At 39.4% G+C, this 25,495-nt stretch overlaps 3 protein-coding genes across 6 annotated transcripts in view; 1 reads left to right on the top strand and 2 right to left on the bottom strand.

Annotated features, from left to right (window-relative positions):
- Positions 1 to 2,514: 2,514 nt before the first annotated feature.
- Positions 2,515 to 5,066, bottom strand: LOC311020726 (homeobox protein Hox-D11b-like; the record flags this gene model as incomplete). The annotated part of the gene is made up of 3 exons (XM_084020932.1): positions 2,515 to 2,608; positions 3,029 to 3,167; positions 4,388 to 5,066. The coding sequence occupies 3 exons, from the start codon at positions 5,064 to 5,066 to the stop codon at positions 2,515 to 2,517; spliced, it is 912 nt and encodes a 303-aa protein (XP_083877058.1).
- Positions 5,067 to 11,470: 6,404 nt separating this feature from the next.
- On the top strand, positions 11,471 to 23,018 carry lnpk (lunapark, ER junction formation factor). Of its 4 annotated transcripts, none has more exons than XM_084021153.1 (16): positions 11,471 to 11,537; positions 12,694 to 12,755; positions 13,751 to 13,792; positions 14,285 to 14,335; positions 14,430 to 14,566; positions 14,797 to 14,855; positions 15,358 to 15,398; positions 15,675 to 15,758; positions 15,857 to 15,908; positions 16,120 to 16,236; positions 16,465 to 16,557; positions 16,953 to 17,043; positions 17,838 to 17,908; positions 18,103 to 18,273; positions 19,136 to 19,225; positions 20,578 to 23,018. In XM_084021153.1, the coding sequence occupies exons 2-16, from the start codon at positions 12,729 to 12,731 to the stop codon at positions 20,772 to 20,774; spliced, it is 1,323 nt and encodes a 440-aa protein (XP_083877279.1). In that variant the 5' UTR covers positions 11,471 to 11,537; positions 12,694 to 12,728; the 3' UTR covers positions 20,775 to 23,018. The 4 variants fall into 4 exon arrangements, with proteins under 4 accessions (XP_083877279.1, XP_083877277.1, XP_083877280.1 ...); XM_084021151.1 differs by having other exon boundaries at positions 11,478 to 11,537; positions 16,938 to 17,043; XM_084021152.1 differs by having other exon boundaries at positions 11,505 to 11,624; positions 16,938 to 17,043.
- Positions 23,019 to 23,398: 380 nt separating this feature from the next.
- The window catches only part of chrna1 (cholinergic receptor, nicotinic, alpha 1 (muscle)), a 333,431-nt gene continuing 331,334 nt past the window's right edge, over positions 23,399 to 25,495 (bottom strand). Inside the window, exons 10-11 of the mRNA XM_084021046.1 lie at positions 25,282 to 25,406; positions 23,399 to 24,849 (exon numbers count right to left, since the gene is read on the bottom strand). Coding sequence (XP_083877172.1) covers positions 24,721 to 24,849; positions 25,282 to 25,406 — 254 coding nt within the window. The 3' untranslated portion in view covers positions 23,399 to 24,720. The remainder of the gene's footprint in view (positions 24,850 to 25,281; positions 25,407 to 25,495) is intronic.

Raw genomic sequence — 25,495 nt, 5'->3', positions numbered from 1 at the left:
GTTGAGGTTTATTGTGGGTCATTAGTGGAATGCCTTTAGGTCCAAACACTGTCTGTCCTTTCATCTCCTTGTCTTTCTTTTTACGTCACACACAAACACACTCACAGTCTCCTGCACAGCCGCACTCACACACAGAGTGAATGGGCGACACAAAGAGAGACAGCAGACGGTCTGTATTGCCCCAATAAAAGCCATTGAGTTGAGGAAACGGTGGTTGTGACGGTGCGATGTGTTGTGGTTGTTTTGCGGTTCAAGGTTCATCTGCAGCCTTGGACTCACCGCGTGTTTCTGGTGGTGTTCAAAGTCTGGGTCGAGAATACACAACAAAGAAGCTATTTTACTACTTGTTACTTATTTTTCCTTGATAGTGTGACACTTACTTTTTATATTACTGTAACCCGCGGCTGCAATTACCTGCTGAATAATCTGCTTTTTAGTCTGTTGTGTTTACAATTTGGGCATCATCCCACTGAAATGTCAGCCTATTTAATTACGCTCCTGGGTCTAGTTTTTGATGCAGAAGTGATCACACATGATGCTCATTTCATTTTATTACTATGTAAAAATATTCAGGCAACACTAATTTCAAATAGGCAATATTTGTGTAGTTTGTGTAGGATTTTTTATGTAACACATTTGAAAAGAGTTGACTGGGTTGTGGCACCACTAAGAGGCATCAAACCTTTATAAAATGCATTTAAAACTATGAAACAGTGTCATAAAATTAAATTATTTTACATTAAATTAAGGATTCGCCACTCCTTGGTAAAAGTTCCTCAAAGTCCTTTAAAAAGAAACAACAAACAGCACTTCTTATTGGGATATTGTATGAAATATTTTAATACTTTGTCTTCAAGTGTACATTTATTGAAATGTAATACATTGATATATTGAAATCCAAATTGCATGGTGATGCAATAAATGCAAGGACACACACTTGGTAGAAATAAAAGGAAACAGACATGAAATAACGACTTATCGATCGTCACTTTCACATTTAACTAAACATAAAGCACTTTGAGGTAAACCAATACGATTGCACTCATATTGCTTTCTATGCATGCATCCTTTTAAATACAGAAGCAATACTAACAATATGTCACAAATATCAGTACAAATCATTAAGATTGTCTTCGCATTTCCCAACATGATTATATTTATATGCTAAATAGTCGGTTAAATGAGATTTTAAGATGTTTAAGTATATGGCCATTTGCTATTTACTGCACCTTTCATTATAAATACATTAACATAAACAGCAAGAGGATTTATAATTAAAAAATCGTGACATCAGTACAGATAGAAAGATAGAAAAGAACTAATTTGTACATATATTATTAGATTGTTGACATCAGAAAAAAATACATCAATGAAATATATGTCCGAAAGGTTGTAAGAGCTCCATCTGTATTTCATGTTTCCCTATATTTCGTTTCTTTGAAAGGACAAAGATAAAGAACGTCTGTCCTCGGTACCTGAAGGCCCGAGGCGAGGGGCTTCATTCCTTCACAATAAGCCATGTGACTTCAGAGAGGAGTCAGGTTGAAATAAGGCAAGAGGAGCATTCTGACTGCTTAATGAAGATTATTCCAATAGAAAAGTTGGTTCTTTTTGACTGCGTGCATGTGTTTGTGCTCTAGAAAAACATTCGGCCTAAACCTGAGCCTTCAAGTTCTCTCCTAAATGGCAGGAAGGAACTGGATTTATTAATTCCTCTGTTTTAGCCTTTATTTATGTCTCTATTTAGACATTACAGGGAAAAACATCATTTCAATTTGATAATCAATTGCACTAGATTTTGTCCATTTTCAGATTAGTAGAAAGAAAATAGCCAAAACATACATTTGGGTGTTTATTTTACCGCTTTTTTGCTTCTGTAGATTTCTCCTAGATTCAACAAAAGTTAGTAATAGACAATGACTCACTTGCATATTTAAAAAATAAAATGTCAGAACATTTGTTTTCCAAATAAGAATTGTCTTAATGTCAGTACTCAACTGGAGAAGTTCCATGTGTATCTTTCTTTTTGTGTTATTTGTTGTGTTTTGTTTACCCTATTCACCTGTAGTGTCTTCAAAATGTATTTGATTTTACAATCCAAGGCCGTTTTCTCTCAATTCAATTTTCTCAGACTCAGCCAGAAATTAGCTTCAGTAGCACCTACATCCACCAAAATGGATTTATGGCTGCCTACGGTGTTTCCTGATTTGTGGAGTGATACAAAGAGATATCCAACATTTCCTCTTTAAAATCCTTTGACTCATTTTGAACTATCAGATTTTTGTTCTGGAAGTGTATGCAAATTAGCACATATTTGATTGTACTTTATTTTGTTTAAACACACATTTTCAAAATGATGTGCAAAAAAAAATGTATCTCAATATAAGTAATCAATATATCTCTATATATATATCTTCAAGTTGAATCAATATAGCTATTAGTTAAAATGTGTGCCTGCCGGCACAGTTGGGAAAAGAAAGACTTTCTCTTACTTCTGTCTCCGTCGCCGGTCCATCACAACAGGTGATAACCCGTGTGATACAGCAGTCTCTCTTGTTTCAGTTTCTTCTCTTTAATTCTTCTGTTCTGGAACCAGATTTTCACCTGTCTGGATCAACAAAGGATAAAACATGTTTCAACCATTTGATTCTTTTGTGCTCAAGGTTTTTTGAAAATAAAAGCAACACATCAGACAGAATATTCGTAGTGAATATAATCGCATGGTGGTCACCACCAAAATGTTTGACTGGTTACGCAACAAATAATCAGTAAATTCATCATCAATGAATCTACTGATTATTTTCCTGATTGAATGAAAAAACGGCCATCAAAAGTTCCCAAAGTGACATTAAAACCCAAAGATATTCAGGTGGTGCACGTTTCTTTGCCCATGGTGTAACTGTGTACGTCCCAGGCAACAGCTCGTATTTTGCAGACCTTTCATATGTGAGTGAGTGAATCAGTACTGGGGTCCAGTCCTATAAGAAATTTCACAAATATATTGCAGAATATTGCAACATGCACGCACCGATCCGTCAGGTGTAGAAGGCTGGAGAGCTGCATGCGTCTGTCCTTGTTGATGTAAATGTTGAATAGAAACTCTCTCTCCAGCTCTCTGATCTGCTGCTTGGAGTAAGGACAGCGCTTCTTCCTCTTCACGCAAGACGCTGCTTGAGAGGGAGGGAAAGTGATAAGTAAAATGACAAAAAAGAGGGGGATTAATATCCAGAGGAGACCTATCACCTCCACCTAAAGGGATGATCAACAACTTCTGACTTCAAACATAAAACTCACAAGAATCCGTCTGAGTTTAACTTCGCTGAAATGATGTGTAACTATTAATTACAGGTGAATGTCAAGGTCTCAGTCATAACTGTGAGTTCAAGACGTTAACACGACCTCCATGCTGTGTGACTGTTTTAGTGAAGCCAGGGTCTAGAATTAATGTTCTTGTGACAAATTAGGTTGTTTGGCTGCATTTTTAGATCTGCGAAGTCCCAGACACAGCATGCTCCTGTGGGCCCACATGCATGGACTGTTTGCTGTTTCAGCAGTCAACACTATCAGCTGGAGGTGCAGGCCCATGGAGAGAAAACTGGAAAATTAGTTCACTTTATTGTAAATTGTATCATAAATAATCACATGTATGAGAACATATATATATATTTTAAATATGCATATAAGGAAAATAGTTCATAAACATCAACATTAGCTTTGCATACTGATTGATTTGAGAAGGATTGCATTGTTGTATTGGGGCCATTCCTTTTTCCATTTTAGATATGTAGCCTAAGAAAGTACACAAGAAAAGTAGGCTACACTAGTACTATTAGCCTGCTTTTGTGTTGCTGTTGCTGTTGTTAAGGGTTACATTCTGTCCTGTAACCCAGTAGCTTCATTTTGAAAAGACGAACCCGGTCTAATAAAGTATAATATATTGGACAAAGACAGATTAGCAGTGTATACAACAAATAAACACATACATAAAATAAAACAGTTAACTGTTTTTTAGACAAAAGACAAGACAAAAGGTCTAGAATTATTGGCTGCCCTGTTTGGGCCTATTCCGGTTCTTACATTTCAGTCAGTTTAGCCAAGATTAAGTATTTATATTTATAGTTAAGTATTTCTAGTTATATTTTGGAATTACTTGCTGGGAGATCTATACATGCTACTCACTAGGCCTATAGCCTATATCCCCTAATATTTTAATCGAAACACTTAGTTTATTACGTTAAGAGTAGGCCTCCAAATGTCTCGTGACCCTCTCTGCATACCAACAGACGCACGTGGGGGAGTTCCAGAAGTTTCGACGTGGTGTCAGTTTAGTAATTAAACGATTGATGTCGATTTTGTCGTTGAGGTGATAGTGTTGAGCTGCACTTACCCGGGGAATAGTCTCCTCCACTGCCGCTGGATAACGGCGCATCCTCCTCGTCCTCCTTCCCAGCCCGGGGTGACTTTGACCCCGCCCTCACCTTGCTGCTCTCGCCGGTGTGACAGCTCGTCCACTGGGCCCGATTCGTCTTTTTCTGCTGTTGGCTCGCAGGTGTGACCTGCGCTCTCTGGTTCACATCCTCTAATGCACACTCGACAAACCGGTCGAAAACCGGCGGGAGGACCCTGTTCCGCCCTGCCGGGAAGAGGAGCTCTGTGTCCAGGTTGAACGCCGTGTATCTGCCGGGGAAACTCCGCGGGTCTCCGGCGAACGCCTGCGCGTGAAAACGGGGGCCGGCGGCGAAAAGAAAGCGGTCTTTACCGGCGTTGAAGATGGTCTCCGCCGACGAGGGTGGTAAGCCCTGGTACTCGTGATACACTGCTTCCCCTGGAAAGGAGACGCAGGATGGCGGCGCAGGGGTGATACTGTTCCCCTGGTGGAGAGCCCATTTCCACGGGGGAGGACACTGCTGTCGCGGCTCGTGGTGGAGGTAGCCCCGGTAGTCCGACAGTCTTCTGGGTGTAGCGGGGCTATGGTCCAACAGAGCCGCGCCGTTCTCCGTTAAATACGGCGACGTGATAGAGCCAAAGTCAGACTTTGACGGAAAGTTGCTATTTGGTAAATACATGGGCAATTAAAATAGTTTAAACGCTCTAACAGACTGTTTTGGCCAATGACCTAACAAAACCTACTCGCCTAGTAATAACGAAGATACGATGTCTTTCACATGGGGTAAATTAGTTGTTAATGCCCTGCAATTAATAGAAAGGTAACACAAACCTATCTTTGCATCATGACCTAAGCCCAGGAAGTTCAAACAAGAAATCTAAATATTGTATAAATAAGAAGCCTTTCTCCACATTATCCCCAATGACACCACCTCTCCATGTCCTTTGGAAAGTGAGGAAAACCTAGTGTTTGACCTTGAGCCTGCCCAAACTGGGTCTGCTTTTGTATGCACTCATTGTCATGAGACCTCTTGGATATTTTCGACTTGTAAGACCACACCCCGATATTCAGTGTAAATTTCTTCCAATAAAGAGCACAAACAAGTACTGTAGGAGGCTGCTGCCTTCTTCAAAACCAATTTTGTACATCTACGGGAGGCTTAGTTGGGGCAAAATTTACTCTGGAGTCCTTTTAAATGGGTTTTTATCTTGTGCGATCACCCATCCCGTCCTGTGTGCCCAGACTGAATCCAAATAGAAGAAAATATTCATGTCAATCTCATCTTTTTTTACTGAAGCATTGTGGCTTAGTGATTGACGGCAGCAACAATCCCCAATTTCATTTAGAGAATACAGCCAGGAATTATTGTGATTTTTAAAACTCAATTAAACTGACATTTCCCTGATATCTGTGTTTTATGACAGTGTTGAACATCTCTAGATTTGTGCAAGACATTAAACAGATTTTTAGCCTTCTTAGAAATATTACAGAGGTAATTTAAAATCTAGTATTAAACTACCAGTCTCTTGAAATTCCCTTATTATATCAATATTTTGAGAACTAATTATATCTTCAACTGTTATGGATTTTTTTTATTTTTTTTTTGCATCATGATCATCATTAACTGATGTCAATCTTCCTCTTCATATACATAAACGCCTCACTGATTACTGTTCGGAAGACAAACTTTACAACGGTCTTCAGACTATAGACTCACATAGATCTATGAAAACATATCAAGGAATATGTTATATCGTCAATGTACGAGTACCAGAAATGACAGAACCGATAACGTATCAGCGGTAAGTAGCCGTATTAGTCGAGCGGTTGTTGTGAGGTTGCATATTCATCATGTCGTTATGAAGTAAGAGCTCTGTAAAAGGAAACCCTTGTTGTGTTAAGGGATTTTCCCATTTATTGCTTAATAAATGTATGTGTCAGATTAACAGATATTTTCTCACTGAAACACATTAGTGTGTTGTTCTGAAGGAGGGTCATTGACGCTTTACGCCCAGAGTTATTTCGTTTGATGTTCTTCTTCTACTGTATATAATAGGTTGGCTTCTGACACGCAGCTGATTACATCAAAGTGCTGCTAAATATAGATGCATGTGATAGAAATGATTAAAGCTTCTGTACATGCTCAAGGAAAGACCAGTAGACACTGCAACAATTTCATATTTACTGATGAACAACATTAAAATACAATCCAGAAAAAAAGCAGGTTGGAGACACTTCACATCATACGCTGTCAATAACCCTCTCACACCAAAACATCCACCGCTGTCATCAGGGATATTTGTACAGATTCTTAATATGGAATATCATCACTCACTGTCAACACACTACAGAGACTTCTTTACATAATACTCTACATAATCATCCCGTCTGCATATCCATCAGTATTCATTTCTTAGCACTATTTGTTTACAGAACATGTTTATTCCTTATTTTTCCTTATTTCACATTTATATTATACCATCTTTTACTTGTATTTCTGTTAAGTACATTGTGAGAGATAAAAAAAACAGAGTCAAATGTTTTGTGTGTGCGGACACTTGGGCAGAAAAGGCTGGTTGTGATTCTGTTTCAGAGAAGGATGGCAAAGGCCAACCAACGACCTATAGGGCCGGCCTTGAACGGCCAGAGCAACTGTAAAGTTAGCCACCCCGAAAGAAAACCTGACAGCAGGTCTACCAACCAAAATCAGGTATCTTCACTATAACAAAAGGCTTTGTGCGGGTGTGAAAGTGGGCTCTCCCTCGCCCTCCTCTCCAACTTGTGTAGCCCGTGGACGTGTCAGCTCATTTCATGACTTCACGAGGCTCTGGAGAGAGAAGACGACAATAGCCGGGGTGAGGGAACGCCACCGGAGGGATCGCTTACTCGCTATATGCCTTTCTGTTTGCACGGCTTGTCGAGAGAATGGAAAACACTTTATTGTTGACTTTTGCCATACTAAAGGCAGAAATGTTTTGTGCAAAACCTGCTATTCAATGTGCACATTTAAACAAAACGTATCACACCCATACGAGACACATTAAAAACACATTTTCATAAATACACAATAGATGCGTCATAGAGGACTTCAAGTTGAACAGATAGATGTAAAATGAGCAAGCTGACTTCAGAAAGTATAGCTGTCCTTACAAACGAAAATATTTTATGGCCACAGGGAAGAAGAGGCTTTGTGCTTTGAGATGTAAATCGTGGCTTTTCTCGATATGTTCACACCGTTGTCGATTTTGAATCCAAATAGTCAGCATGCATGTTAGTTCTGCATGATAATAACGAGGACTCGTTTCCCCTCACAGAAGACATTTTGACATTCCACAGGAGGAAAAAGCAAAGGTCTAAATCATAAAATGGTGGCTGAATTTCATTCGGCTGCTTCAGCTTGCATGCTCCTATTGTTTGTTGGCGTTCGTACTTCCACACTTGGTTTATAGGACATTCACGAAGGGACCTGAAGACCTGTTGTTGCTCCGACACGTCTGCTGTGAAAAGTAATATTTGCCCAACAATGTGCTGGATAGAGTTTGATTGCTGACGTTGCGTTTTCATATGCCTGTCTCGAGTGCCTCAGCAGGTGTCTGCAGGTGGGATGCTACACTGAGACATCCAGGTGTTATCATATGATTGGGCAGTTTCTCTCAGTACACTGCTGTTCACCGATGCTCCTCTGGCCAAGAGGCCATAATGCACTAGAGTGACCCAACATGCAGTCTTTACAACAACACATTCCTAGTTGTTTGGTTTTGATTCTGGGTTAGAGCCCATACATTTTGGATGATGTGACTTATAACTTACAACAATGCAGATGTAGGCCTAAAATGTGCGTCATGGCTTTATTTAGGGAATCACATATCAGGCATAAACAGCCTGAGCAGAAACCCTTTAGGGATAAAGCAATATAAATATCTCAGAGGCGCATGTGGATCTCGCTATATATTGTATAATACATATTTATGTCCAATTAAAAGACTGAGGCTATTTAATGTTCATTGGCAAACTATGGGGAAAACAATTTAACCAATTCTTTCAAGTTTGTGCTTTCATGTGACTCACGGCAACTATTATATACTGTATTATTATTATTAGGCTATTGTTAGTTTTTCTGCCCCCCCCCCCCTCGGTTGTGTGTTGATGCATGCTTATGCATATGGATTGGTATAAATGGGATATATGTAAATATGTAAATGTATTGAACTTCTGGCGGGGTGACAAGGCCTGAGCTTTCTGTACTAGTGAATATATTTTGGGTTGTATTTTTTTGCATATTTGTGTTAAGGACCACCTCGTTTCATCTCAAGAGGTTTATCCTTTCAATAATAATAATAATAATAATAATATAAATAATAATAATAAAGTTACATATATTAAGTAAATAATGAATTAATGAAGCTCATATTTGAAAGTAAAATCACGTGAACTGCCATCGTGAACTACATTTATTTTAGTATTGGATCGAAATCGCTGCACAAGAGAACCACAGCGGCATCAACGCAACTAGGCTACTGAAATGAATAGCTTTAATATTTAAATATACGTATATTTAAAAATAAATAATTCAAATTAAATACATAAGTCGAAAAATCAGACGTAGCGTTTAAACTGTTTTTCTTTCCTTGGCTTTGCTTCTGTGATGGAGGCTTATAATAAAATAGTTTTCAGTCCATCGTGTTTTTGTCCATTTAAACGAACCTGTCTGGGCTATGAGAAACATGTTTTCATCCCAATGTATTGCGTTACGCAGGTCAATATTAGGCTACATTTTGGTGCGCTGAAATGTGAACGTACACAAGCTAATGAGAGCAAAGGAGACGTAACAACAACCCCGTGTTTACTAGTGAATAAATGTGAATAACAGAAGAGCGAAATAGAAACTGCCCAGCAGAATAATGGAGGTTTACCGTATTCCTGTGGATGAGAGGCCGCGAAGCAGCAGCAGCAGCAAATCCAGCCCGACTTCACGGCTGCGTGTCGGCGTGGACATTTGTCCTCAAGCAGGTGTCTCCTTTTTCTGACAGACACACACTGAGTGCCCAGTCCAATAAATGCTCTCACCCCCCAAAGTAAAGTGCCTTTGAACCATCAGCACAGACAGCAAATGGTAGCACGCAGGATCCTTTCATCCTCACTGGAAATAGCCTTTTAGCATTAGCGGGAGGCAAAATCCAGACCGCTATCATATCAAACCTTAGAATCATACACTTCTAATCATGTGAAAGCATTAAACATAGACGTGTTTATAAATGAACATCACGACGCGGATAGACCACCACTAGACCAGGCCCACGTCCACATAGTTCCTGTGCTCCAGTATTACAGACTATACGATGTTTTAATGGATCAAGTCACATTTTAATTGCCACACTGCGGAACAAGCCCTGCTGGTATTAGCCTACATTATAGCCTACACGTGTTTTTAGACCTATCTGTGTGCAGTCTGGGTCTCGTGTAAAAACGCATCGGAGTTAGCTCATGGAAGCGCTTTAAACAAGTAAATGCTTCGTTGTTCAAAATCACTGAACGCCGTCTATTTCCCTCTACTTTTATCATGAATAAAGATGATTATTGATTACAGTTTCGTGTTCTGTGACTTTGCATAATCCAGTTCTATCAGGCCAACACACACACACACACACACACACACACACACACACACACACACACACACACACACACACACGCACACACACACGGTTAGAGGCTGTGTGTGTGTGTGTACTTTATGGAAGAATTATAACAAAAAAGTCCCTGCTTTTCATTAGTGTTTAATTCATTACGGGTTAATGAAACGGAAATAACATCATCATCAAGATTACTCATCAGTTATAATATACATAATGTGCTATGTGTGTTTGCGTGCGTGTGTGTGTGTGTGTGTGTGTGTGTGTGTGTGTGTGTGTTGAGTTTTAGAGAGAGAAAGGGAGAGGGGGTAAAGAGAGAGAGGGTTTTATTAGGCTCATAACTCTTCGGCCTCCAGAGGAAGCTGTAAGCATTCAAGCTGAAGGCCAAATCTCTGCACACTGCAGCCTAATCTGAAACAGCTCAGCTGGGAGTTGAGAGAATGCTGCTGAATATTAGAGAGATTCCACGTCCTTGCAACATTTTCGACAACGTGATAACAGTGGAAACACCACAGGCACATACGTGTGTCTGAGGAGCTGAGCTGGGCCTTAATTTGTTTTGTGTGTGTGTGTGTGTGTGTGTGTGTGAGAGAGAGAGAGAGAGAGACATTCAGCAGCCCAGATTTATTTTGTCGAATAAAGCAGGAACACTGCTACTTCTTAAAATGATTCACTTATTGTCTTAAGTGTGCAGTCTCAAAGAACTGTGCCTCGCCAGGAGGGTATTTTTGTCAGAATAACTAATAAATATTATGAGATTAAATATATTTTATTTCTATAATCAAGAATTTAATTTGTGTAGTATTGCTGTTAGCTGGAAAGGAAATCATTATATTGCAGCTAATTTGGGCATGTATAAAAAAATATGATGACAAGATTACCATTAATTGTTTAATTTAAGATGTGATATCATCACATTTTAGTGACAACCCAATAAAAATATATTAGCTGCCCCACTGAGCAGCTCACATTGAACGCTGCGTTGAATAATGAAAGCCCACGTGAACTAATTAAATGTGTGCGACATCTAGTGGACAAAAGATAACTCACATCTTAAAATTAGATTTGAAAAAACAACCATGACGCTGTATTTAATTCAGTGTGAATATTTATTATTTGATGACGTCCACATTCAGTAATTGTTGTTGATTAATTGCTGGACACTGGCACGGGTGCTGCTCGGTAAAAGCCCCATAAGTTAATATGAAGGCATCACTAAGGTGCCGCAGTTATGGCAACTTGACTCAAGACATTCCCAACAATTCAAATCCAATGAAGTAATAAAAATATTTTACTAATCCAGTCGTTGATTTAATTGATCAGTCTGGCAAGTTGACTTCTGAGTGCAGTCATGTCCTCTTAAGGATTAAACTGCCAGAAGGGAACGGCTTGGCCACAAAAGACTACATCGCAAAGGACACTGGGAAATCAACCTCTGATCCTGGGTAACGTCATCTGTGGTTTACGTATACACGCCGCGCCAAGTCGTCCACTCTGCAGTTGAGATGTCAGTTCAGGTAACAGCTACAAATGTTTTGTTTGCCAATGTCTGTGTTAACGTGACTAAATGGCCGGTAAAGCGAAACACATAAACGCCGCCTAACGTAAGTATTTCTGTAAGTTAAAAGCATAAAGAAGACGAACAACCTTAGTGACAGTGTGTTGCTGGTGACGGCGCTAGTCTGTTGTTGTCGCAGGAGCTAACAGTTACTTCAACAAATGCTAACATAGCTAGCTACGTTACGCTCGAGGTATGGTTTCGTTTAACACACCATTGATGTGTGTGAAGTTAAAGCTAACGGCTTCTCTGTCTTATGCAGTGATATTTATATAACGTTACGGTTGTTTGATAAACGGCGGTGTTTAATCTCCAGTGTTTTGATGGAGCAGCTAACGTTAGCTTTAACTCCAATAGCTGGACACTTGAATTATAATAACATACTTGTTTAATCTCCTTGTGAATGGACAATGCTGTTTAGCGTATTTGCCTGCAAACGGCTCTAATTTATACGGTCTTACAGAAGAAATGGCTACCGTTGTAACACCACTGCCGTTAATGTCTGCTGATCACACTGCTCACCAAGTCTCATTTTATCTTAGAAAGATTACAAAGTAGAGGACTGCACTTTTTTTTACTCCAAGTAATGCACTGAACATGTTGCCAAGAACTTTACCTTAACCAACAAAGCCAGATATCTCACTGAACATTTTGCCTGTAGCTTTACAATATTTAATTGTAAATGTCTACAATGTATGCTGTTGGTTCTTGCTCTCTGCTTAAACTCATATTATGAAAACTATGGTTTTCTATTGTCTTTTCTCTTATTGGCTGACAGTAATGATTAAACAAAAACCGAAGTTTTTATGTAATGTAATGTAGAATGAAGAGCTTGTTGAATATATGACAGAATGTGTTATTCAAAATCAAATATCCCTTTGATGTGTTTTTAAGTTATAGAAGGAGCCTTAAGCAAATAATTTCTGAGTAAATACACAACAATAGCAACCACTGTGTCCATACTTTCTTAGGGGAGCTTTGCTAAATCCTGTGATGATGTAAGTGATGTGTTTAATGTTCTAGCAGGGCTAATAGATGGTGTTTAACATCATTAGCATGATGTGTGTAACTAGAAGGCCAGGATTATGTGCTAACGGAGACTTTCTGTTCCATAGTGAACCAAAGGAATCAAAAAGAATACGGTACAGATATGGGGGCCCTGATATCCCGATGGAAGGTAAGTGGATAAGAGTAAAGAAAAGAGTAAAAAAAAAACATAATGTTTGAGAATAAAACAGGAAAAGTGAAATGAAAGTTCTTTTATAGGAATATAGCAGATAAAAAAAGCATATTTGCTTGGCCTGAGCTCTTCAGGATGAAAGCTGGAACCAACATTTAAAAGGTTGCGTTTTATCACAGAGATATGAGAAGGCCGATTGCCATTATCTGTACACCTTAACATCAGTCCAAACCCTACAGGCAACGATAGTAGATAGACGGAAATCGATAAAACAGAACCGCTGCCATGATCAGTAAAGTGCTTAAAATTTAGTGTTTGGTCTGTAGCAGCTATCAGACTTCTCAAAATATGCGGAAAAGCTGCACATAGATTAAAGTGACACAAAATAGCACTGAAAAGAAATGAGGTATTTACTTATATTATTCTTTTTTTATTGTTTTAACAACTGAATTGTTTTACTTCATAAGCCTTGAAGTAGTTAGTTTTTGTGTATTGATAGTATTTGAGATCATTTGGGTGTCTCAGCTGCCAACACGGTGAGCCCTGCCCCGAGCTATATTAAATTCATGTACTATTTTTAGACATTCTAGAGAAGGCAAAGGGAGAGAGACAGCCAGAGTGAGCAATCGAAAGTGCAACCCTGTTTGTGAATACAATAACATAAAGAGGAGAATAAATAGAGGGATACACATATGTACACATGTAGCGAAATGTAAAGTTACATTTTCTTTTATTGACACACAGCTTGATATTTGTCTTGTATTTGTGGATGTGTGTCTTTGTCATTTCTGTGTGGACCCCAGGGAGACTAGCGACCACTTTGTGGAAGCTAATGGGGATCAAAATAAAGAATAAGTATAGTTGACCAGTAAGTGACCCCTTGATAGGTCACAAGTAAGCATGTGTTTACAGGAACAGGGTTGATTGTTTACTGTGTTGTTGATTTGTTGATGAACCTGCTGATGATTTTTTGATCCTTATCCTCAATCCAGACGAAGCCAACCACAGTTGAGCAGCTGGAGAACATTGACAAGGTACTGACTAAACATTGTATTTGATATTCTGCACTCACACTGTGCTGATAGCACAGAAAAATATGACATATCTTTCCTAGGCACTCCGTTTCTCTGGGTTTTTCCGTGGAATAGGAGTGCAGTCAAATGAAACATGTATGCCCAGTTTCCATTTTAGTGTTTCATATTTAAAAAGCAGGATTATTTAATTATGGCTTGTTCCCACGCCATGTTTTACACAACATAGAATCCAGCTAATTTAATCAATCCTGCTTCATGAGAACAGTCACTGTTTTATTGAAGATGGGATGTAGTGTTTACTTGTATCAACCCGAAACAGTAACTCATATTTGAGTATCCCAAATGAAATCGGAGAACAAATAGAACATAACTTAAAACTAAGGAAATGGAATTCCTGCAAACTCACAATTGGTGAACTCTAAACCCAGTGTCGATTATTTTAAAATTCTTTACACTGAATAAATAACCTTTCGCCTCCATGTTCCCTTGTAGGAGATTAAAGACCTGGAGGAGTTCAGAGCCAAAAACCAACGTCTGCAAAAGGTCTGTAAAACATCCAAGTTGTGCTCAGTGATATTCTTGACTTCTAGTCTATTTTCTCTTATCAATGTGTTTGTGTGTGTGTGTATATCTGCAGCTGTGGGTCGGCCGGTTGCTCCTCTACTCGTCAGCTCTATACCTGATGATCTCTCTAGTCGTGTACGGTCTCTACCTACCTGAACAATGGTTACAGAGACTAGCCATGGCCTTGCCTTTCTTCATATATCCTGTGCTGTAAGTGCTCATGTTTTTTCCTGATAACGTTAACAGCCATCTGCCAAGTACACAAGTGTCATTTTTAATCTGGTACAAAGCACCTTAAATGTTGTATCCTTGGCGTTTTTGCAGTTGATTATGTTTCATGGGATGTGTGTTTGTTAGTTGAAAAGTTTGAGCCTGAAGTTGTTTACTAATCATAGCTACATCTCTCTCCTGGCTTCTCTTCGTCTTCCTTTGTTTATCAGGGTGTGGTTTATCAGGAAGTTGTTCGTCTTTCTCTTTTCCAAACGCACTGAGAGAAACAGTAAGTTGTCTATCAGTTCTCTGTTCATCTATCCATCCAGCTATCACATACGATCCTTTTCAGGCTTTTGTTCATTTTAAGACTTACACAATGACATTTTCACTTTTAGTTTCTTTTGTTTAATACATCTGTTTCCCCATTGCAGACTCAAACGCACCACTGTTATTATTCGTCATAGTTAACTCTCATGCAGTCTTTACAGTTGCAATCTATTCTGCTATCTTATACATAAACCAGTAACATATGAAACTGGTTGGATTTTACAGCCTGTCTTATAAAGGCAACCAGGTTTTGTGTTTAAACATCAGAAATCAATCAATATGTGGAATTTTAAACTGCACATCAAGAATAACAAATATAGCTTGATAATATTATAAAAATACAAACTCATTAGCTTAATAGTATGTTAAACATAAACCACTTCCAAATATGTTTGACATTGAATTAAAATGAAACTGATTTATGATAAAAAATGAACTAACATTTCTGCTCCTTTTTTTAGATGATAAATTGGAAGATTTAAAGGTTTCCAAAAAAAAAATTGTAAGTGTCCAATCCATTTAATTAATTTGTCTTTTTCTGACTTGCTTGAAGAGACTGTGTGACTGTTGTCTTCAAAATGCACAATTTGGGAATTTTTTCAACAATATGCAAAGTATTTCCTGCTACAGCGATTCAAACAAGATCTCAACATTTCGGTTTGGCTACTTATAAAATGATAAATCATTCTGATGAGTTTACCCCAGTTTATTCCTTTGTGTTTTAACCAACCACAATCCAGTGTGCACGTTAAAGTAAAAGTTTCTCTTGCATTTCCAGCTCGAGGAAGTGATGGAAACGGAGACGTACAAAAATGCCAAACTCATCCTGGAACGCTTTGATCCCGAAGCTAAGAGGAAAGCTGTGAGTGCTGTTCTCTTTCTCAGTTGTATCTGTGTGTTTGGTGATGTTTTATCTTTTATTGTATCTTTGGTTTGTTTGCTCTTATGTGGTGTATGTAGGAGCTGGAGTCGACTCCAGTGCGTCCTCAGATGACTCCCAGGCCAGGACAAGGTACGACGCACATGAATCCGCAACAGAAAGATAAAGTATCACATTTAAAGTTTGCTGAGTGGTATTGATAGAGCTCAAGCCAGGCCAGAGGTATGCAGAGATGAGAGCTACAAAAATGGTTTCTTCTCACTAATTATTAAAGGATAGACACGTTTAATTCTTGTGTCTGCAGAAGACTAAATTCTGTGATTAATTCTTGTCCTTCTTGCAGAGATTCGACAGAGAGGGATGGCAATGAGACCCATGCCAATGGGCACCCCGGTTGCAATGGCAATGACTTCCCCATCAGGAGTCCAACTCCCATTAGGACCAGGGGGCACACCTGTGGGTAAGAGGGCATGTAGATATACTCACATCAAGCATGATGAAGTATCACAATTTGTAACTGCATTAACTGTGATTCTGAGCCCACACAGCACCATGAGTTGACAGTGACAACTTGTCACTTGTGTTTTACAACCCAGACACCCAGGTCATCAGCTCATGACTTAGTTTTTTAGACATCTCTCCGTCTTTATCACTTGTTCCACCCACTACACCTTTCTCTCTCTCTTAGCTCCAGGAGGACCACCGGAGAGATCTGCTCTGTCTGCCTCAGTCCTCCAGGGGGCAGTATCCAGGACACCCTGCTCTCCTATTCCAGGAGTAGGTAGGTTGTAAAGCCTTTGAATGCATCTTTGCATAGATGCTTTTATATAGTTACCAACTGTCAACGCACATTGTATTGAGGCTGACAGAAACCAGAATGTATGGTCACATATGGTCAGAGGTGCCTAGCTCCTGCAGTCCACATGTCGAAGTGTCCTTTTGCAAGATACTGAACTCCAATTTGCCCCCAAATTAGTTTAGATCCTGATGGGCATATGGCACCTTGCATCTGCAGCCTCTGTCATCAGTGTGAATAGAAAAGTGTTATACAAATGAAAGTCCATTTACCATTTGAAATCCTGAATTTATATTAAATGCACTGTAATATTTCAGAATTTAAAAAGGCCGATGCATTCTTCCATCTGTGTGACTGTTTTAAAGGGATGCACCCACCAGGTCCTCCATTAGCAAGACCCATTCTGCCTAAAGACAGGGGAGCTGTGGACAGAGTCATTGAATACCTGGTAGGAGATGGACCACAGAACAGGTAAAGAGCTTTTTTGGTAGATGTAAAACCCATCCATTTAGCAGCTTGCAGATTTCCCACAAGGGAGTTTTGTTCCGTCATTGTCACCTCTACATAAACCAAACACTGTGTGTCACGCCTCTTTTAATTGTCATGGGCACCAAAAAGAAGTGTTTTCCATGCTTATAGCTCCTCCAGCAATACTGCTCACTCCTTGAGATGCATGTTAGGAATTGGGACTTCCTTTAAGATGGAGTGCTGAGATCGATTTCTGCGTCACAATCTGGAGGGACGAGGAGACGAGGAGGCATGAAACCAATAAATGAGAACGGTCCCATCTTTAGGATTTGGAAGTAATGACAGCAGCAGTTCGATGCTGTAGATGGAGACAGGTAGATGGTCCCGCCGACTGGCAAAGAATGTAATTGCTGCAACAGAAACTGTAAAAAGGGGGGGGGAAAGCTGCACTTGTAACATTTATTGTCAGCATGTTATAATTGCAGAATCATTAAATGTCCTTTCCGGTAGATGGCACAGCCAGGAAAAATTTTAAGAGCTATAAAGGTAGTCTGTTGAGTTCATGCAGTCATTCTTTGTAAATACGCCTTTGATCACAAACACACCCCTAGTTATTTAGTAAGTTAGTTAGTAGCACTTATTGGGCTAAATGGGTTTATCAAAGGTCCTCTGGGAAACAGGTTATTTGTGACTGAAGAAGATAAGGCAGATGCATTCATCATGGAAATTAACTTTTACTAAATAACTAAATTATAACATCAAGCGTCTTCCTCTCCCTCTGTCCCTCCTTCCTATAGATATGCTTTGGTCTGCCACCAGTGTTTTTCTCATAACGGCATGGCTCTGAAAGAGGAGTTTGAATATCTAGGTAAGAACAGAAACACATTCTGCATTTAATGATTCATTTAGTATGTCAATACACAATGTACATATGTTTTTAAGAAAGAGAATAACTATAATGCAAATTGGAATTATGGAGTCTCGATACTTGGGCTTTGCCATATTTATACAATCTCTCCTTCTATTCCTCTTGTTTTCTTTCGGTCTCTTTCTACTTCCTAGCATTCCGTTGTGCGTATTGCTACTTCCTGAATCCGGCCAGGAAGACACGCCCTCAGGCTCCAAGGCTACCAGAGTTCAGCTACGAGAGGAGGCTGCGAGCAGAATCGCGGTCCCCTGGACCAACGCCACGTTCCGGGACCGACACAGAGGAGAGTGCACCCCCCTCTGGAGGTACTGAAAAACACAGCTACACAGCGAGCAAAACATGGCCTCCTCTGAAAAGCTGTCAGACACTGTTAAACTGAATAAATGTCTGACATCAGAAAAAATGTAAATGTATCTGAGACAGAAGTAACTGAGTTTTAGACTTGAGACCAAGACATTGAACGGAGGGAGAGGGAGATGGGGAAGAGAGAGGGGGCTGGAGAGAGAGGGAGAGACAGGGAGAGACTCTCATACTCACACTGTTCTGTGCATCTTAGTTACTTACTCCATGTCCTAACCCCTTGTTAAATGCTTCTTAGAGCAGTCCTCCAATGGGCATTAGTTTGTTTTTGATTCTTTTCCCAGCGTTATTCATGTCAACTTTTACCCTTTTATAGTTGTTAGTGATGGGGCCAGCAGAGATGAGACACCACCACCTTTAGATATCACCATCATTTTTGCTACAGGAAGCCACATAGTGTTTAATTTTTAGAATACAAAAATTAAGAATAAAGATTTTGAGAGATTACCTCCTGCTGGTTCTATTTCTCTGAGATGAAATCAGTTGAAAAATGTAATCTTGATATTTTTCCTTCTGGGCGCAGACGACCCTCTTGTGTATTGCCATGGCAATGCAACATCCAACTACCTACCTAAATTAACATTTTGTTACTTTCTCTCTTTTGAACTACTGCAGGGTGGCATACCAGTTTAAAAGTGTATATCTACCCAAATAGTTAGTACATTTTTGCGGCAGTAGTTAGGCAAACAGAACAGTATAACAGAAAATAGACATTCCTCAGCACATGTTCCTTGTCCTACCTGTGAGCACACTTACACTGTTGCGTTACAGTGACCAGTGTGTTTAACGGTGTGATCTTGCCTCTAGCCAAGGCTCCGACTCCGTGGAATTTGGTCCACAGTTTCCAGATCCAGCAGAGTCCAAAGAACCCTCTGCACCGACCTCTGCAGAGTCCAGGTTCCCCTCCTCTCCCTGCACTGTCTGATCTGGCTTAATTTAAACTGTTTACCCCAGAATGGATCAATTTTCTTCGCTGTAGAATCCATAACATTGTAGAGCGCAGCCCAATGCCGATCCCAATTTGCTACCTTTAATCACGCTAAAGCGACAATGGCTTTAAGCAGATACTGGATTTCTTCACCAGACCTGGGTCAAACAGTGTTTCCATAAATATTTGATCCCGTTCAGAAGGATTCAAATCCATCTGACAAAGTTTAGAAAATGTCTAAATGATTCTGGATCCCAAGAATTTGTTTAACAAATGCTAACTAAAACCTTAAATAAAATATACACTTGTTTGACCCAGATCGGGTCTTCTCTGAGTGCACAAAATATTCAGATGTGTTTACTAATTACTTTGATTTGCCCACCAATCTACAGAAGCTAATGTCTTAAGCATTAGCTCTACTTGTGTCATCTACACCTCCAGTAAGTAAAAAGAAAAAGATCAGATCGTTTGTGCCTGGTCAGAGCACTTCATGTTAAAAAAATAACAAGCTTAATATTTTGTGCATAAAGTATTATTTTTGTGTCTGATCATTTAACCCCCATTCAGACAAGAGTTGTTTCCTTATGGGAGCTTGTGAGATTTACTAGAAAAGCTCTGATTCATGGTTTTAATTCTGCCCTCAGCACTTTTAACCCAATCACAGTTGTCATTAGTGTGCCCAGTACGTCCTGCTTTGTGTACATGTTCTTCATCCCATAATTTATGTCCCATAATTTGTATTTTAAAGTTTAAATTTTAGTTTTTACACATTCAGCTGCATTTCTAGTTATTTTCTGTTCAGCAGTTGATGTGTGTCATGGGATTTTCCTGCAGAATATTCTCATCTATTACAATCCTCCTCCTGTAATTTGTGTTTTTGCAGTGATGCGATTAGTAACCAAAGAACGGGAATCTTCTTTATATCAATCCAGTCTTAAACGGGACTCAAATCTAATTTTTAGATCCACAGTGAAACATACAAACCAATAATTGTAAAAATGTTATGCTCTTAGCATGTGAATGTTGTTGATTTTGATGATGAAAGGGTTTATGTTTGAATCAAGCAGAGACATTTTACACCTTTAATTCTCTTGAAAGATGTGATGTTTGTAACACCTTTAAGTTCTCTACTTCTCTAAACTCCTCTTTAACTTGTTTACCCTAACATTTACCACTGATTTTAACTCCCAACAAACAATGATGTGTTGCACTGCAAACTATTCACTATCTGAGATGCTCCCTTTCTCTCACCCTTCCCTATCATTCTGCCTGTTCTTTTTACTGAGGATATACATGTCTTACTTGCATTTCTTCTGCTCAGATGAGAGAGAGTTGGTGGAAGATGAAGGACCCACTAAGGAAGTAGAGAGTGAGAGCCCATCAGAGGAGCAGCAGCAGCAGCAGCAGGAGGAGGAGGAGGAGGAGGAGAAGGAAGAAGAGGCGGTTCAGGATGAGGGAGAGGTGAAATCAGAGGAGAGTCACGGAGCCCCCCGTGAGTTACAGTCTCAGCCATCGTAGTTGCAGAGTCCACAAGAGGACCAGTGGTGTTGGGTCTTGGGTTCAAACAAAAGGTGTTGATATTGGCCATGACAGACAGGTAGCATTTTAAAGCAATATAGGTGGACAAGGAAGGTGTCACCAAAAGCAGTTAAATTATATTGTTCTTCCTTGCAACCAAAAACGACATTAATACCACTTGTTTCAGTGTTTCACTGTCAAAAAGCCCATCACACCAAGAGAAGCAACATAGAGAAGATTATGCCGGTGATGATGAAATGTGTTGATCTTACTGCTTCATCATATGGTACAGTAAAATTGTCCAGCGATATTGCCTGAAATGATGCCGACACAATGACCTCAACAGTTTGGTTGGTTCCCGAGGAAGGTATCCGATTAATGATTGTAGTTTAAATCTTAAGGTTGCTGATAAAATATGGTGACCGACATTAATTAATTTTACAGTATTATTAATTTGACACTTTAAGGCTTTTAGGTTTGAAGTGGGCTGATCGTTATGATTTTAGATAGAGCAGCTGGTTCAAATGGTTTGTCCTCAGATGCAGCAAAAGACGAAACGTGCTTGAATGGTAATTCCTCCACTGACCCCACTCAGCGTGGTGCCTGGCTATTTAGCTACATATCACAGGTTGGTATGATGCAAAATCAGATATAGAACATAAACGTATTCATTGTCTTGTTTGCTATTGGAAAAAAAATGAAACAAAGAGCATCTTAAGACAAACCTGGTGTGAATCAGGATGCCATCAAGGTACTGCTATAGCTTTCTTCAACTCTTTTTAATCTTTGCCTAATAATAAAACCTCTTGGTTAATTTGTTACACTCACATTTAAACACTGATACTTGAACACATTTTTTCCTGCTGAATTTGATGTTTTTATGTTTAGCAGCTCGTCCCAGACAAGCGGTATGCGAGGTATGAGCAGTTTCCCACAAAACTGCAGTTTGTGCATTTTTACACAATTAATGTTCTCCTCATTAGCTGCTCTCACATCTGCAACTAAATCAGTGACATCACCAGAGAAAGCAGCAGATGCAAGTCTCTACAATGATGCCTTTGGCTTCTCTGAAAAAGTTTCATGCAGTCTAAGTTTTTCATCCTGTCTGCAGCAAATTATTATCATTACCGCAGTTAACCGATGTGTGTAGCATCTTATAACTGATCTCGGATCAGTCACCAGGGGTGCAGCAGAAAATGTTTTGAGCAGAGGCACATATTTTCAATGTGTGGCAGAACCCATTCAGTACAACCCTGCTGCTTATCTGTGCTCTCACTAGAAACAACATCGGCTTTTATTTTCCTCACAGAGACTGTTTACAGTTTGGATAAGTGAACCTCTACAATTTAAATGTAGTTGTTGGTTTTTATAAAGATCTGTCTTTGTGTGGCACGACAACCTGAGATGATTTAGTAGCTTGAGGATAGCATTAGTGTTGATGAGCAATGCTAACAGTGGAACAATGTCTGAATCAACTGAACCTCTTAAAGATTTTGAAGGTGAACAGAATGAATAGACTGAAACTGCCAATGTATCTCTTATCTGGTCTATCTTGCCAATCATAAATCTCAGTCGGTTTATAATTTGCCAAATGCACTGTTTTATCTGTGTATCCTGACTTCATTTGCACTGAATTTCTTGTATTTATTTGGCCATATTGTGTTTAAATCACATGAGTTATTGCTGCACTGTTTGGTTTTAAATATTTAGAGGCATCATCTTTAATTGCCGTGATACTGACACAACTACGACAAAGTAAAGGCCTGGCCTGGGGTCTGTAGCATTTGTTTAAATATTTATCTTTCTTTCATTTGAAGTATTTTTTTGAATTTGTGCCCTCACAGCAGGCACCTGGTGCCGTCACAGTGCATGCCTGGGTTGCAAATATGCTCTTGGACAAACCTTTGTTGAATGTTAAGGAAAGAGACTATGTAATGAATTTAAAGATGCCTGACTCCACAGCTTGATATTTCTATATTAGTTTTGATTGGCTTATGGTTAGCTTTTTATTCCACATCATATCTGTCCCTCTTGGAAATATAAAGCTGTAAGTTATATTTAATATTTAAAACATGTCTCATCACCTGCTTTGTCTCACACACTGACTTGCATAATACCTGTTTACTTTGTACTTGTAGATTTGTTTTTCTCTGCTAGCTTTAGTAGTTCCCCCTCTGCCAACGCTGGTTGTCATTAAGTGGGTGCATGGCAGGCCTAATAAAAGTTTTTTTATCAACAAAGGAAGCTAATAGTTCGTCTGTTGTGGTTCTTATGCCCACCATGTCTGTTTCACACATTTTAGTTTTGGCCAACATTAAATGAATTATTGTGTTTTGGGTGTTTGAATTGCTCAGTCTACAACCGAAGTGTTATCCCTCCTATCCCAAGCAAGCAACACTGTTTTTCCTTTAAACAAACAAAGTTTGTTCGTCAGAAATGTCTAAACCATGAGTCAATGTTTGCCCTACTATGGACTCATGTATCTTGTATGCAATACATTTTAATACAACAATAAAGAAAGATAAAATGGTAGACAGTAAATGATCAGCGCAGGATGACAGCAGAACTTTATTGTATTATTAAACCAAACTTGAATGGATCATCTTCTGTTATAAGGAATCAGAGCTGCAAAATAAATCAAGTTGCCTTCAGCTGGTTGCTGTTAACGCAGGCAGCAACATTGCAGCGGTGATATTTCTAATTTTGCTACGTCACAACTAAAACCTCACAATTACTATCCACTTTCCTCCCATGTTACCTCAAGGAGAAACAATTGTTTGACCTCATTTATTCTAATTCTTAATAGACTCCGTGCCTTCGTTCGCTCTATGTTTACCAGTCCACAACAACAGGTCTGTTTGTTTTTACAGATGGTCACTTTAAAATGTAACCGCAGACCAGTTTAAACGGATTATCATCCACAGGCCTTCATTGTGTGGTTTTAAAAAAGCTCTTAACAAACTGCACAGCAGATTTCAGAGGAATTAACACATCAGTGAAAAAGAAACCTTGCCACTAATCCGTGAATATTTTCACAATTCACAACATAACCATAAAATATAAATGAGAAGTCAAGTGAGTGTCAGGCAAAACAAAACAATAAAACTTCCAGACAGGAATATATCTTGCCTACACTCCCAAGACCAAGACTGTCATCAACCAGACTCAGTCTATACAACTGGCAATAAAGTGAGATTAAAATACAACTGAACACATCTAAAGATGAGACAATAAGTTGATCGTGGTGATTTTCCATTATTGGGATGAGAGTTTTAAGCACATTTTGATGATAATCGGCATAATATCATGAATTGGAATTATTTTGGCCAGGATAATTGTGACATGAAATATCCATATCCTCCCATGCCTGAACACATCTACACACGTTCACTCAAAACTGAGGCCATTGATTGATCTAAAGTAATGGGATGTAATTTTCTCCACACTTAAAATGCTTAAAGACAGTATGTATATTTCTTATGATAAAGCATTCATTCTCAGTTGATCCTCAGCACAGTGGACATGACAACCTGCTTATGTTAAAGATATTTTAACATGTAAGAAAATCCTCTTACCCACACTTAAATCAAGCTGCCAAAAAAAGACAAAATAAATGAAACATTATTACTGTTATGGCTTTTCCATAAGAGTAATAACATACACTCGGAGCCCACCAAAGTAAATCGCAGCAATAAAACACTGTACAAAACCCCCTAAAATAATAGACAAGAATAGCTTCAAGTATGACCCATGTCCATCGTGAGACTCGTGCCTTTAAGATGCCTGGATTTGCATTTAACCACCTCAATTTCAGTAAATACACGCAACACAAGTGTGGTATCAGAGCGCGTCTGTGTGTGAGAGCAAACACAACCTGAACCAATAAACACTTCGCTGATGCATCTCCCAGTGTGACAACACCCCTACTCCGTCATGGGTCAGGCCTCTACAGCATGTTGAGCTCGATGAGTCTCCCGGCGAAGACGGCGAGCGTCCCGATGATGCACACGGCCATGAACACGCAGAGCAGGATGTGGTCCAAAACCATGGCGACGAACTTCCACTCCTCTGCTGCCTGAAAGCGATGAGACGAGCAAGCGAGAGAGTTGAGGCCCTCTGACTTTTTAATACTGAGGTTATGTCATCGCTCATTTTGCACCAGTGATATGAGTTCGGCTGCTTTATATTTCAAAGTTTGCTTGACAAGAAACTTGTCAATGTGGTAAATTGTAGATTTAATGTACTTGCCAAAGATGCCATGCTTTTGGTAGTGTTCCTTGAGTCTAAGCTGGTTGCCAGGCAACCTCACAGTGACAAAACTTCAGGAAGTCACTGAGAACTTTTCATTTCATTTAAGCTACTGGCACATTAACTCACTTTTCTTTTCTGAAGATACATTGTTTTGAAATATTTCCCTGACTAATTTGCTGCCTTGGTCGACAGTTTTATGAATTGTATTAACTTGTTTGTACACTTCTGTCCATTATTCATGCAGGAGGTGTCTTACATTGTTCGATTCCTCGTCTGACTTCATGGTCTCAGCAATGTACTTCACCCCTTCAATGGCGCTGCGGACATCAGGGTTTTTAGCAATGGGAGACTGGTAGGTGACACTGGTGGGAGTAGGGTTACCTGCAGAGGAGAGACGAGTTGTAGTTGTGGGGACACGCAGAGAGATTTGGCAACCTGGTCAACTGACTTATTGACCCAGCTTTTTATTT

This window comes from Eutrigla gurnardus (genome assembly GCF_963514095.1).
Source record: "Eutrigla gurnardus genome assembly, chromosome: 11".
NCBI classification, from domain to species: Eukaryota; Metazoa; Chordata; class Actinopteri; order Perciformes; family Triglidae; genus Eutrigla; species Eutrigla gurnardus.
This window is presented reverse-complemented; position numbering and strand designations above follow the sequence as displayed.